General features: G+C 29.8%; 1 protein-coding gene across 2 annotated transcripts in view; it reads right to left on the bottom strand.

Annotated features, from left to right (window-relative positions):
• LOC145277946 (chorion peroxidase-like) overlaps positions 1 to 16,553 on the bottom strand; it is a 61,689-nt gene that overhangs the window by 19,513 nt on the left and 25,623 nt on the right. For both annotated transcript variants that reach the window (XM_080130032.1, XM_080130033.1), the window contains 5 exons: positions 12,886 to 12,904; positions 9,156 to 9,170; positions 7,703 to 7,818; positions 4,315 to 4,416; positions 2,439 to 2,543 (listed from right to left, as the gene is read on the bottom strand). In XM_080130032.1, the coding sequence (XP_079986158.1) occupies positions 2,439 to 2,543; positions 4,315 to 4,416; positions 7,703 to 7,818; positions 9,156 to 9,170; positions 12,886 to 12,904 (357 nt within the window). The remainder of the gene's footprint in view (positions 1 to 2,438; positions 2,544 to 4,314; positions 4,417 to 7,702; positions 7,819 to 9,155; positions 9,171 to 12,885; positions 12,905 to 16,553) is intronic.

The following is a 16,553-nucleotide window of genomic DNA, read 5'->3' as shown; positions in this document are numbered from 1 at the left end:
GAGTAGGGAAAATCTTTGTAATTGGTTTTCAGCCAAACATTTTGCTATTAAAGAGTCAAAGTTCCACGATTTGACCTTTGAGAACTCTACCAAACCCCTCCGCCAAGTTTGGGTCTGAACACTTGAAATTTTAAATATAGATTATTTGAACATTGATCTAACTTACTAACTTGATTTGAGCCCAAAACTATAAATGTTAAGGGATCATAATAGGGGTCAAAGTTAAAAAAAAAATGATCTTTTTTTTGTTTTATTTTGTTTTTTTGGCTCAACATACACATCCAAACACCGGGCAACACCGAGCTGAAATGCTATTGATTTAAAAAAAAAATTAATAACTCGTGCGCCACCACCGAGAATAGAAACCAAAACGTTTAAATTATGGTTTACTAATTCCTTTGACGTTAATGTCTGAGCTATGAAAACTTGTTTGTGCAAGGCTAAAAATTAAAACACAAACCAATAGCTATTATTCATGCATGCATATTCGTAATATTTACCTGGTAAATTTACTTTTTTTCATTTTCACAATTTTTCACCGATTTTTCCCCGGCTAAAACCAAAATATAAAGTTTCGCGTGGGTCCGAATACCCTATACATTAAGTTTAATGTCTGTAGACCAAAAACTGACAGAGCAGTTTGATAGGCAAATTTTTTTAACAAATATATATACGGATACATAAATATAAAGAGAAAGAAGTTTGTGTTTATTATAATCTTTTTACACAACTATTACGTAAGTATAAATCATGTGGAATATCTGCATTTATATAATTACTAGCAGGGGTGCCCGGCGTTGCTCGGGTGTTTGGAGGTGTATGCTGTGCAAAAAAAGCAAAAAAACAAAAAAAATGGTTAATTTTTTAAAACTTTGACCCCTATTATGACCCTTTAAAATTTATTGTTTCGGGCTCAAATCACTTTATTAAGATCCATGTTCAAGGAACCTAAATCTAAAATTTCAAGTGTCTAGACCCAAAATTGTCGGAGGAGTTTGGTAGAGTTCTTAAAGGTCAAATCGTTGAAATTTGACCCCTTAACAGCCAAATTTCTGGCTGACACCCGTCACATCGATTTCCCAAATCTCAGTACCCGGTATTTCAAATTTCGAGTCTATAGACTAAAAATTGACAGAGTTATTGCGTAGGGAAATGTACACAGACAGACAGACACACAGACAGACAGACAGACACGTTACTTTTATAGATATATAGATACGTAATACTAAAATAAATGTGATCACCCCATAAGAAAACTTTAAAAATCTATTAGGAAATTAATTAAAATTAATGTTCAGAAGAATATGCAAATTAGCTAGATCTTTTGCAGATGAATTTCACAACCCATGTACAACAAATTTGTATACTCCTAAAAATTATTTATTTATTTATTTATTTGTTTGTTTGTTTGTTTGTTTGTTTGTATTGATATTCGTATTAAAACCCTTTTTTTCTATTTAAAAAGAAAATGCAACTTTGTTTTATACGGGTCGTGGAATTGCATTCATCTGCGAAAGATCTAGCTAATTTGCATATTCTTTTAAACATTCATTTTAATTGATTAGCTATTAGTTTTTGGGGTTTTTTTTCAGTTTACTGTGGGATGATCATTTTTAGTTTAGTATTACGTGTAATTATATAAATGCAAATATTCTACATGATTTATACTTGCGTAATAGTTGCGTAAAAAGAGTATAATAAACACAAACTTCTTTCTCTTTATATTTATGTATGCGTATATATATAGCAGTGTTGATCAAACACCACCTATATATATATATATATATATATATATATATATATATATATATATATATATATATATATATAAACTTAGATAAGACGCCTGCAGGATTTAATCGTAAAGAATCGCCGGATTCAATGTCGTAACTAGTACATAAGTGTGTTAATATATTACTTATCTGATAGTTAAATGTTTTGTTTCAATTCTAGCTGATAGCATTCAAGTCATATTTCTTTTAAAACTTTTGACATCATTACAATATATTGGGTGCAATATATGGTAGGTTATTCGTTGTACAATTTTTATCCATTTATCATATTGGGGGAATAATTCTTAGATAAAATGCTTTAAGGGGGAATAACTCGTAGATAAAGAGAATAGGCGTTAATGATTCTTAAGTGAAATCAGAGAATTATTTGATAAAATACTTCAAGGGGGAATAACTCTTGAGTAAATTGCGTTTAGGAGGAAATAACTCTTAGAAGAATTGCATCAAGGGGGAATAACTCAGATTAAGCATAATAAATAATTTTTAGATAAAATGTATCAATACGTGTCAATCGAGAATAACTATTTGATGGAGTATTTTTTTAAACAATAAAATTTTTGGTTCTGAAAAAAAATATATTTGAATTTGTACTTTTTGTAATTCGTTATCTGCTTGATGGGAAATATCGAAAATGTGGGCACTTACCAGCATCGAAACAATGTTCATTGTTTGTATTTGGTGTAGGAAGTTTACATTCTGTCAGTGTATACGTCGGCAAAAGATTATTTGTGTCACTCACTTTCAATAAACCTAGCGCGAAATAGAAACAGACGTGCTCAGATAAATAACTGTACAATTGTGCATTTTTATTATCAGGTTTGCGATGCAAAAAATATCTGTTGATTTCTAAAATGTATATACTATTTACACTCCACTAAATCTCCCTTTAAATAAAGGAAATTTCTACCTTTTAGGCGTTTACGTGTGAACACATTGAAAAGAAAAAGACAGGCAAAACAACATAAAACGATCCCCATTTTCGAATCATTGTAGCGTTTTAGGGCAGTTAACAAGGATCTGATAATTACGGTTAGGTGATAGTTACGTTTAGAATTAGTCTAGGGTTAGGCTTTGGCTTAGCTTATACGAGCGTAAAAATTGTTTTGAACAATAATTTATTGGAGAAAAACATTTTGAAAAATAATTTATTGGCGAAAGATAATTAATTGGAAATAATTGTTAAGTGATATTTCAGAAAACTATTGGGGAAAGATAAACCATTGCCAAAATGATCGAAAATGTGCTTGCGTCTATGATTTCATGACCACAGAACGATTTAATGTTGGGGACAAAATTGGCATATTATCGGTAAGGGGACGATATAAAAAAAACCAGACTAAACAAAACGAAAATGGTCCAATCAAAAAAGTCCCACGCTGCCTATAATCTTACGTTAACAGAAGGGCAAATATAGTGAAGAGTTCGAAGAACGAAAAAGGACAACAAAAAAATCGGAATTTATAAACAATTTCCAAATCGAAACTTAAAAGCTATTTATGCTTTTGTCATTTTAGTGTTGTGAAAAATCTAAATGAGATGCAAAAACTGTTAATTATCAAGTCATTTGTTCCAGAGTATTTAGTAAATAAATTCCTGTTTTATGGAGGCATGTAGACGGGCGTTGGCATCTCGACCTAGCGATGATATTGCAATGATAAATATTCCTCCTCCTTACTCTCTCCGCCACCTCCAACTCCACCCTTTCTTTCTTCCCCTTCTTAATACATCTAAAACGGTTTGTGAATTATTTTTAACTTCTCGGTCGGGCGACAAACCTCGAACAGCTTACTTATTCTAAAAGCGCCAATTGTGTTGAAATAAATTTATAGTAAATTAGGCTACATTATATATATATATATATATATATATATATATAGAGAGAGAGAGAGAGAGAGAGAGAGAGAGAGAGAGAGAGAAAGAGAGAGAGAAAGAGAGAGAGAGGGTTAGCATATTGGAAAGTGATACAAGATATATTATTAGCATATTAAGCGATGCTCTTTGTGTAAACAAATCGAGCTTAGGTATTCGGACGATGTCAAAACATCGTTAATTTACTACCCGCACAGCAGCTGCCGATTATGGCAATGGTTCGAAGCCTTGACTGTCCTACGGGCGGTCGTGTTCGATCCTGACTTGAAGAAGTTGCCTGTCTAGCCGCACTGGTGAGCTGTGAAACAGTACTTTATGTGGATGACTATACATATATAGATAGATAGATAGATAGATAGATAGATAGATGTGTGTATCTGTGAATGATAAAGATATATAAATGTATATCAAATAGACAAATGCTTAAAATGAGAAAAAATAATGCTTTTTAACGCAAGAAATATACTACAAAATAATCTGCACACTATATAATTGCGTGATGTAGTAATAGTTTTTTTTCTGTGAGATTTAATGGAAGTAGTACAGATGGAATTTGAACTCAAACCAATGAAACCACAGTCAGCACTAGCAACCATAGCACTGCCGTCAGTTCTGATAATACAATGCAAATGTTACAGAAGAACAGGATTACCGTCTGTTTTCGCCCTCAGTCGATCTGAAACTGCTGATGTTGATCCGTAAATGTTAGAAAGATCCAATGGGTGCGTATTTTCATTAATTTGCTCTACGGGACCTGAAATTATAAAGAAAGCAAATAATTAGTAATATATGTGAATGTGTATGAGTGAAGCTCGTTTCAAATTAATTTATATCAGAAAGATGGGATGTCAATCTTAATCGTAATAATAATTGATAGTATTAAATGTGTAATGCAGAGGAGTCTACTAACTGATAAAAAAAAAAGCTAACATTTTTTTCGATGAAAATATTCTATTTTTGTGACTATAATATTAATTACTCTATAAAAAAAACAAATGTTTTATCTGCATAATTAGAAGAGGACGCGAGTTTATTTAGCTTGTTTTTAAGTAAAATTTATCGCGAGTATTTTTTCGTAAAGTATCTCTCGTATTTGTAATGAAAGACAAAGAACCCAATGTGGTTTTTCTTCAACGATATAGGACTCGAGTAAAAGAATGTTAAAAGTGGAATTTTCTTTAGAGCAGAATATTTGAAATTTCAAATAGAAGTTATAAGTTTAGATATCCCGTCGCAGACATAAAGATAAGCTGGTCAATTCTTTCTCTTTATTTGTATATAGCGAGGTATTGCAATTAGTTTCGGGACAACTGATCCTTACCACGCTATGGATGATGATTTATTAATATAATGTATCTATACCGTATATTGTAAAAATGATCGCTTGACACCTTTATTATTTAAGAGGGCGACTGGAACAAGAAGAAAGCAGGAAAGAAAGAAACAGAGAGACGTCGCTATCCAGTAAGCTACAACTTACGATGCGTCGACGAAAAAAAAACTTTAGCTTTGTACCACAAGACGCCGGCCAAAGATATTATATTAGTCTGGAATCAAGGAATGTTGTGCTACAATCTAAATTAATAAGTGACTCCAGTTATCAACATATTTAGTAACAGGGTTCTCTTGCTCTGTCTCTAAAACAATTACTACACTAACAATTGTGTATTTATAGAATTTTAAAAAAAATCGAATAAAAAAAAACATAAACTTATATTGGCTAATTGATTTATCAGATTTCTTTTGTTCATATAAAAGAGTAAACTGTTTCTATAAACGTCATAGTATATTCAATTTCAAGCTGAGTGTGTTCATAATCTGATCTGTCTGAACAATAAATTAATGTTCAAGTTTCGCGCTTTATTTATCTTTCGGAAAACCATCTCAAGATTTCTTCCGCTTCAAATTATTATATTTGTGCTAAAACTTCACAAAGTACTAGGCAGTAAGATCGCTTTTCTGCTTTTAGCAGGGTTACAATGTTCTGATGCATATCACTTTCGAGATGTTGATCTCTTGTCATTTTATTTTTAATTTCTGTCGTCGGAAAGGAGTATGGCTTTTTTCATACATCAGCATGAAATATACGACACTACTAGCGGGATTACTTGGAGTTGAAAAGAGACATTCATACAGACAGATGGCATTTGCAAAGAAACTCATAATGTTCCTATTTACAATGCCTCCCCACGGGACAGAGTTAGACACCAGGGTCGTTTTTTAACGTGGAGAAAAGGAACAAAAATAAAAAATTGTCTCAGTCGTGAAGGATTTCTCCTCCACTGACAGAGAACAAGAAATTGAAGTGGAGCATCTGAAGAACAGATGGTATTTATTTGCTCCCCCACTGAGCAAATTAGGCACAAGGCCGTTTTTAATGTGAGGTAAAAACCAGCTCTCCTAAAAGTAGGCAAAAAGGGGGCACTCTGGTTACCAAAAATAATAATTGTCCCAGTATAGAGGGTTTCCCCTCCATTGACTGGTACAAATTATCTTAAGTGCAATATCTGCCGGAACAGATACTACACTGTGATCTTGTCCCGAAGGCCAAGATGTTACCCAGTGTTACCCGGTGTTGCCCGCCTGGTATTAAAAAAGTTAATACCAGTTGTGGTGGCCAAAAATGCATGTACTTTTAATATTACAATTGTCTGAGCTAATTTGATGGTATACTGCATTTCAGATTGAGTTTGTGTTTAGAGCTGGTGTCAATGAATAACAAGTAATGCATAAATTTTGCGATTTAAGTCCAATGTGTCTCTCTTCCAATTGTTCACTTCTCATCTGGGGACATTCTTTTTTAATAACATAGTGCTATATTTGCGTTTCAGTCTTCATTATTGTTCTTGGCAAAGAACACAAGGAGAAATTTTCAATTATGACCAGGCCTATAAATCTAAAGATATATATACAGATATACATCTAAAGGTATGCACATATCAACTTAGTGCAAAAGATTTTGCTGATTTAAAATTTCACCTTAAAATTTAAAAACTGTTTTTGCTTTTAATTTTTTATTCATGGCGGCCTTGTTTCCCTATAATTTGATTTCATCTGTCAATGAGTTTATAAATGCATCGCTTGTAAAATTCTTTAGGTTTTTATATGAAAAATGAATTTATAACTCGTGTTCAATTTTCTCTCGCGCTGTCAATCGAAATAAGTGATAATCCAATTTCTCTCGCGCTGTCAGTCGAAATAAGTGATAATCAATAAGTGATAATTCAAATAAGTGATAATTCAAAAATTGAAATAAGTGATAATTCAATTTTCTCTCGCGCTGTCAATTTTCTCTCGCGCTGTCAATCGAAATAAGTGATAATCCAATTTCTCTCGGACTGTCAATCGAAATAAGTGATAATCCAATTTTCTCTCGTGCTGCCATCGAAATAAGTGATAATCCGAGAAAACTAAGTTAGGAGAATATGTCGTATAGGACAAGATTTCCCAACCAAATTTATCAGTGCTGCGCAAGGACGAGCATTATCATGATGGGAGATTACTCTCTTTCTGATAATTAAAGAAGGTCGTTTTCGAGTAAACATGAGAAAAATATGAATGATAATAAGTGACAAATTAATTATGATGGTATGTTTAAGTAATGACAATAAGCATAAAATAGATTACAACGGTTTAAAATTCCCCTTCTACAAACCGACAAAACAGTTTTTCTTTTTTGCAGTTCTAAGTGGTTCAACCTTCCACGTTTTGGGGATGATTTATTGTATGACTAATCGCGTGAGGCGCCCCTGCCGAGGAATACCTACGAGGAGTCTCAAGCATTTATGTGGGCCAGTGAACAATTTCTCTTGTGAGTTGGATTTTCAATCCCCACTTTCCGACCTTGTGTCACCCCTTCCTGTGACTGCATAGGGGGGATAAATATACTAGCATGCACCTTTAAAAGTATTAATACACTGAAAATGCACATATCTATATGAATAACATGCTTTTATTCACTGGTTGCATTTTATACACTATCGTTATCACTAGTAGTAATCATAATGGCAGAGTAGTAGTAGTAGTAGTAGTAGTAGTACCTCCTGATTGGCAGTCGAGTTTCTTAGAAGCAACAATGTTGCCTTTGGGCAAGCACCTTTTCAAGTATGTCTGGAAATATGTATCTGTGTCGGAAATAGCTATGTTGTCACATACTCTACAAAAGACAGAAAAAAGACGAAAATATATTTTAAAATCTTAAAAGATCTTAAAACGTGGTACAGATATAAATAACGGAAGCTAAAACTTATAAAAGTTCATTTATATTTGTACCACGCTTTAAGGTCTTTTAAGATTTGCTTTCAGAATTTTAAGTGAATATAACGTTTTAAAACGACAGTGAAATGTTAAACATTTTAAGGTCAAAGTTAAAAGTTTTAATAAGAAACTTAACAGTTTTCCAATGAAGAGTAAAAGTTCTAAAAAAAAGGTTGAAAGTTTCAAAAGAAAATTTTAAAACTTTGAAAGTAAAGTTTAAAATAGTAGTAAAATATTAAAAAATAAAAATAAACTAATTTTAATGTAATGTTAAATATTAAAAATGAAAATTAACTAATTTTAATGTAATGTTAAATATTAAAAATAAAAATTAACTAATTTTAATGTAATGTTAAATATTAAAAATAAAAATTAACTAATTTTAATGTAATGTTAAATATTAAAAATAAAAATCAACAAATTTTAATGTAATGTTAAATATTAAAAATAAAAATCAACTAATTTTAATGTAATGTTAAATATTAAAAATAAAAAGTAACTAATTTTAATGTAATTTTAAATATTAAAAATAAAAATCAACTAATTTTAATGTAATGTTAAATATTAAAAATAAAAAGTAACTAATTTTAATGTAATTTTAAATATTAAAAATAAAAATCAACTAATTTTAATGTAATGTTAAATACTAAAAATAAAAATTAACTAATTTTAATGCAATATTAAATATTTAAAATAAAAATCAACTAATTTTAATGTAATGTTAAATATTGAAAATAAAAATTAGCTAATTTTAATGTAATGTTAAAAGTTTGAAAAAAAAACATAGTTTAAAAAACAAATTATAAGTTTAAACACCAAAGTTGAAAGTTTTATACGTCAGACTTTAAACGTTTTAGAAACCAAGTTGAAATGTTTAAACATAAATTTAAACGTAAAGAAAAATATTTGACACTTTAAAAGCAGAACAAAACCGTTTTAAGAGTAAAACTTTTAAAAGCAAACTTGAATGTTTCCGAAGTCAAATAATACCTTTTAAAGCAATGTAAATACAAAGTTAAAAATTCTAAATCAAAATTAAAGCGTTCAAATGTATAGTCTGAGTTTTACAGGTAAACTTATGAAGATTATTGATAAATTAAAAGCTGCAAAAGTAAAATAAAGTTGAAAGTTTTAACAAAATTCGAAGTTTCATGTACAAAGTTAAATGTTTAAAATGTAAATCTTAAATTTTAAAAGCAAAAATAAAATGTATTTAAAAAATTTATATATTCTTACCCAGCACTTTGGGATCTGAAAAAAAAAATGAATTAAGGTGTAAATGTTTTCTCATCAATACACTATTTTTTTATACATTTAGTAATTTTGGAGTTTACAAATTAAGGTTGGTTGGTTGTTTTTGTTTTACGGCATATCAACCCTTTTTGGGTTATTTAATGCCGAATCCAAACATTTGGAAAAAAAATTATTTTAATAGAATATATTTGTTGTTTTCACGTCGGTTTCTATTTAACCCATAGTTGGGACCCTAACAGGTACTACCACTCCGGATCAGAGTGGAGCTGGGAGCAATGGTAATTAAAGGGTGGTTCTACACTCCCCAAAGCCCACAAGCTGGGTCCTCACCACTGGATATAGTTTAAGGTCATATCCAGGACCCCCATTGAGGGACTTTTACCCTCTGCAGGGGGGCAGTCGGCGTATTCTAATGCCCCACCGACAGGGCCAGTTTACAAATTAAATCCTTATAACAGACGATAATAACAATAAAGTGAATTCACAAAATCCTATGAGAACAATTTACACTGAGGATTAAGTGAAGCGTTTACTTTGTGTGCTTTCAAGTTCGATTCTCAGTTTCTAAAATTCTAAAAGATGTATCTGAAGAAGATCGAAGGTAAAATGGGCTGAAATGTTGTGAATATAACAATGAAAACGAGAAACGTAATTTGATTAATGCACATAAAAGATTCTTTTAATTGCAACAACTTTAAATGTAAAAATCAATTGTATATTTTCAAAATTTAAAGACTGAACACTCTAAAATATTTAGTATAAATGAATTTAAATAGATTCTGTGTAACTTGGAAATTATTTTTTAAATGTCATTTTTACATACATGATTTTAAAATCCAATTAAGATTTGGCGTTTTTGTTATAAAATAACTCAATGAACAATTATTAGCATTACTTAGTATGTTATGCATTGTTTTCATTAATTGCTGTTATTTATTGTTTTTATTTATTGTTATATTCTGTGCTGTTTTATTCATGGTTATATTATGTATTGTTTTTATTTATTGTTATATTAGGTATTGTTTTATTCATGGTTATGCATTGACTTTATTTTGTTTATTTAAAGTATTGTTTTTATTCAATTTTATGCTATGTATTGTTTCCATTTAATGTTTTACATTGTTTTGTATTTTTCTATGTATTGTTTATATTTATTATTCTTTTCTATTCTGCCTTTATTTAATGTAATGGTATACATTGTTATTATTATTGTTCTATTATGTGTTGTTGTTATTATTATTAATTGTTATATTATATATTGTGCTTTTTGTATTGTTAAAATTTTTACGTTGTGCATTAATTTATTTCTATTTCATTATGTATTTTATTTATCTTTATATTATGTGTTATTTTTATTTATTGTTATGTTATGTATTTTATTTAGTAATACGTTATGTGTTGTTTTAGCGTAATGTTATGTATTATTTGTTTATTAATATTATGTTATGATTTGTGTTCATTCATTATAACGTTATGTGAAGTTTATATTTAATGTCAGGTAAAGTATTGTTTTTATTTATTGTTATATTATGCATTTATTTTTTTTAATTTTTATGAGCTGTTTTTATTCTTAATGCCATTTAGTGTATTTATTTATTATGTTATATGTTGTTTTATTTATTGCTATGTTATGTATTAATTTTTTAAAATATTATTAAATATTGTTTTATTTATTCTTATGTTATATATTATTTTATTTATTGTTATGTTATGTATTAATGTTTTTAAATGTTATTGTTTTATCTCATGTTATAACGTACTGTTTTTATTTATTTTTATGCATTGTATTTTATTGATTTTTATGTGTTGTTTTTATTTTATAATGTTATGCATAGTTTTTATTTATTGCTTAGCCATATATTGGTGCTATATTTATCTGTTGCTGCCATTGCTTAATGCTGAGTATCTTTATTAATATTAAGTTGTGCATTGTTGCTTACATAATGAGTTGATTTTATTTATCTAATTACATGTATTATTTTATTTATTATTGTATTGCGTGTTTTATTTATCCATGGTTCAATATTTTATGTCATGTGTTTATTTTAGTTAATGTTATGATTTTTTTATTTATTGTTATGTTATATTATTTAATACCATGTTATCTAGTCTCTTTATTTAATATAATATTTTTTAATAAATTCATATGTATGGTTTTTATGCTTTAAATTGGAGTAATTTTTATATATTATGTTATGTATTTACTAATTTATTTATTGTTTTTATTTTTTAATGTTGTATTGTTTTGAATTATGTAAGGTTATGCGTTGTTATTTGTGTGATGCGTTTTTGTTATTAGTTTAAGTCATGTTTAAGTATTGTTTTTATTTATTGTTAAATTATGTGTTATTTTTAGTTAGTATTATATTATGTACTGTGTTATTAATTATTATGTTATGTATTGAGTTCGTGTGTTGTTATTATTTTTAATGTCATACATTGATTTATATATTTTAATTTGTGTGTTTATTCTATTCATTGTTATGCTAAATATTGTCTTATATTTATTTTTCTGTTATGTGTTATATTAATTCACTATTTTGGTTAGGTGTTCTGTTTATTTCATAAATAGTAATCGCTTTGTCGATAACAAATTGAAAGAAGACGCTAACATTATGGTAATAGCAATAAACTTTTTTAATATTTTACGGCAATTTTTCCCAACCATGCTATAAAAGAAATTGCCGTTATGGTCATGACGTGAAAAACGCAAATTGATGTTGCCGCCTTCAAACTCTGATTTGTGGTTAGAATAAAAGTGCTGTGGTTTGGTAAGGGTCCGGAAGGAAGACACAACTCAATAATTGGTGGAAACAGAACACATTGAATAAAAAAGTAAATACAACAAATGAAGAGTGTAAGTATACGTCAGTCCGACTGTCATGAATGCAGGACTTCAACATAAACGCTGAAGGACATATTATTCCGGTAATAATAGTAAGTGAATTTTGATTCTAACCAGAAATGAGAGTTTGAATTCAATTATAGTAAGTGAATTTTTAAAAATGAATACATAACATGACAATAAATAAAGTGCATTATTATATGTAAGGTTAAGCACTAAAACAGAAAATTTACAGGCAACATTGAGTGCTATGGCTCTTTGTCCCATCAAAACAAAATTCAAAATTATTTCGCGAAAGAGTAAAATATTTAAAATGTCTAATTTCCGGAAAATGATGTGTATTTCTTAACAAGGTTGTTTAACGCTTAATTTTTATAACTACTTTTACTTAAAATGTTGCATTCGATGTAACCTCCCGTCTTCTAATATATCTTGTCGAACACGGGGATCTTTGTCGAACTCGGGAATGCTAGATGTCAAATCTTTTTGTCGAACTGAAGTGCTATGTGCAACAACAAAAAGATGGAAAAAAAACAAGCTGTTGCTACGTGTCATCTACACTGCAACAAAAAAGAAGAGGAAAGAAAACGAACTGCTGCTATATGTCATCTACACATAAACCAAAAAGGAAGGACAACAAACTACCGTTACTTGTCATCTACATATCAAGACGGCAAGTTTCTAATATGATAAGCTGACGTCCGGGGAATCAGTTGCAATCAAATAATTGATCCACGTTACGCTAAACTAAATTCCTTTGTCAACTCGACATGTTATAATTTTATATAATTTCATATCCAGAATAGATTAAAAATATATTTTTCTTGGTGAGAAGACTTACTAAGAAGAAAATTAAATACTACTTACGCAGTGCAACAGGTACTTGCTGAAAAAAAAATAAAGACATTAAATGGATTATCACAAAATAAACGATGGAAAAGTCTATACGCGCTCTCACACAGGTATATATATATATATATATATATATATATATATATATATATATATATATATATATATATACAGAGAGAGAGAGACAGACAGACAGACACAGAGAGAGAAAGACAGAGAGAGAGAAAAGAGACGGAGAGAAAAGAGACGGAGAGAAAGAAAGAGAGGGGCTTAGCAAGTGAAGCAAAAGGTAGCTCCGTGGCTGGGTTCGAATATTATGACCGGTAGGAACTGTTTCCCTACACGTATTATTGCGTAAGCATGAAACACTAATGTCTGTAGATAACAAATAAACAATTATTCTTTAATTATAATCATCATACATCTTTACGAATGACCAGAAGGAATTGTGACCCTACACTGATGATTGCGTAAGCATGAAACATTAGTGTCTATAGATATAAATGAATAATTGTTATTTAATTATCATTATCAAGCCCCTTTTAAGAAGACTTAAAGATGGATACTGTCTGAGGAATAATGATTAAGACAGTTCACTTGTGTCTATTCGATATTCACGATTCCGATCGTACGAAGACTCTAGACTGTCATTGTATTCGCCTGAATCCGGCGTTTAATAGTTCTTAATTCCCTTCATTCATGAATGGTGCCCCTGAGGTAGAGGTTCTGCAAATGGAACAAGAGGTGTCTTCGTGGCTAGGTTCGAAACCCTTGGCTGTCAGGAATTGTTACACAACACAACATAAGCAGGAACACTAGTGTTTGTAGGTATAAGTGATTAATTATATATATATATATATATATATATATATATATATATATATATATATATATATATATATATATATATATATATATATATATATATATGAAGGCAATATTGGGATATTCAGATTATATATTTCTTAAGTGATGAGGTTGCCGGTGGAAAATTTTCAGAGTAATAAATTACAGTTTTTACAAGTTTTAAATGCTTTAATTTAAAGTTAAAGGGAGAAACCCAAGGTTTAACCTTAATATCGGCTAAAAACTACATCCCACCGCAAACATAATCCGCACCTTGATGACTTTGAAAATGTTATGATAGACCTAGATCAAATTGAAAATACAAAAACACCGCCCAACCCTAAAAAAAAAAATAAATCGCTTTGCAGATTTTCGTCCCCGCTGACAAGAAAAACATTATAAACTTGATTACCTGACATATAAGGAACATATATAAGGAACTCAACAAATCCTATAAGCTGCTCCACTTAATACTCTAAATGATATAAAAATCAAGGCTAAAAATTTCCTAAAATCAATGAAAATTTAAAATTATACCGAAATCCCCAAGATCTTCCTTCAAAGATCACAAGCCAATCTTCTATGACAACCCAACTATTGGATTTATTTTGCACTTCTATCTCTGACTTAGGATCAGTAATTAAAAAAAATAATAGATAGAACGTTCCCACTTTGTGCAAAGTCTTGACGCAGTTATCAATTGGTTTCTTAACCTTAAAGGTAAACAGAGATTGAGCTTTGTAACCTTTGACAATAATGACTATTATCAGTCAATATTACTAATACTCCTAAATAAATCCCTAAGCTTTGCTAAAATGAACTCTAACCACACTGATCTCAGAAAATCAATTAATCATATTAATTAGACAATCCCTTTTACACTTTGATAATAACTTCTGAACTAGAAAAGATTCCCAAATAACTTCTTATGGGAACCCCAGACTCGGCCTAGTGACAGAGATAGTAGGCTTATATCTACTAAAAAAGCAAGAACTCAAGACCATCCCCAGAAGATTATATACAGATGATGCCCTTCTTATTACTAAAACTAAACCAACAGAATACAATAAAATCATTAATAAATTACATGCTCTCTTTAATAATTTCAGTCTCTGTACAACATTGATCCTGTGAAAAAAACTTTAACTTCCTTGATGTCTCACTAAACTAAATTCTCTAGTCTTACCATTAGCCCAACCTAACGCTATTCTATGTCGATAAACTTTCTAATTGATCCAACTAAATTATAAAATCAATAGTATCCTCGATCTAAAACAGAATATCTAGACTTTTGACTGATAAAAACAAACTACCAAAATTCTACATTCTTTGACAATGTCCTACTAAACTCAGACTATGAGAAAATAAAATTTAGCCAAGATATACCTCCTCTTACCAACTGCCTTAATCATGCATGAAAAAAACTATATTAATGAGATCCAATACAAATAATAATAATAAAACAACCTTCTTAATGCATATAGATTAAGCCCAACGAATAAACCAGACTATTTTGCTTCACGCAAGCGCATAAGGTGGAAGAAAAATATGTGGTTCAATCCCCCTTATAGCAGCAACGTTAAAACCACTATACCGAAAGAATTCTTAAAATTACAGAAAACGCTTTTTAATATCAACACAGATATAGCACTATTTTAAATAATAATTCTATTCAAATCTCATACTCCATTCCACAATGCCGAACTTAACCTAAACAATAATCGCATTGAATTATAAGAAAATTAAAGCAGCTCAATCAATCCACTTCCCAATACTAATTGCAATTGCCTAGATAAACAGCAATACCCACTTAATAATGAGTGCGTAAACGGGGATGTAATTTATTCATGCAGCGTAACCGAATTACAACCAAATCACTTTCTATTTGATCTATATAAAATTCACTTATTCCAACAATTACTCTAATAAATACTCATAGTTCAGATCCAATAAATGATCCAAGTTTTTATCACCCAATAATACTCACACTATCAAATTCCACACCCTCTATCTAATCCCCCGGATACCCATTCTGCAATTTCCACACCCAAAATCCAAACCCGAAGTAATACGAACGAATCAAACTTAATAAGTTATGCACCACCTAATTTTAATATAAGCAATTACACTAATGACATAATGCAGACATCCCTTAAAATCTTACATAGATTACAGCGACTTCCACCCTAATTAAATCATAGATATCAGACCACGTAATTCTTCTAATAATGATAACTATGATAAATTGATAGAAACATTTTGGTTTAAATTAAAAACCTTGGATCTAAAGACACATCTATTTCTATTAAATGGGCAATTACTTAAGAAGTCAAAACCATATGCACCAGGCTCGACATTCTGTCAGCTTTGCATATCAGAGGTAGTTAAGATAATTACTTCATCTCAGAATAAAAATGTTATCCACACAAAAATGAACTTATTTCACTCTGTAAACAGAAAAAATATATATATAACCAGCTCGAAATTACTTAAAGATGTTGATTTTGAAATGTATCAATTATCGGGTTTGTATTACTGTGCACACAGATTCGAAAAAGTTGTTAAAAAAAAAACAAATATATAACAAATAAAGGTTATCAAAGAGAAGATAAGTTACTTTTCTACCTAACTGGATAATTTTTTAGTGTTTATATTTAATATAACATGTTTATTCAGCTCGAAAGACATGTAGTGTTTACCGATGTATTGGCAAATTTAAAATGGCGCCCGACTTTCTGTGAAACACTGTAAGTTTGGGAAAATGAGTTAAAAATAAAAAACTATACAAAATACTGTTAGAACCCCACTGAATTTATAAGTTTTTATTTTTAACTCAA

The sequence above is a fragment of the Euprymna scolopes genome, chromosome 6 (genome assembly GCF_053919585.1).
Source record: "Euprymna scolopes isolate OS-2025 chromosome 6, ASM5391958v1, whole genome shotgun sequence".
Taxonomy (NCBI): Eukaryota; Metazoa; Mollusca; class Cephalopoda; order Sepiida; family Sepiolidae; genus Euprymna; species Euprymna scolopes.
This window is presented reverse-complemented; position numbering and strand designations above follow the sequence as displayed.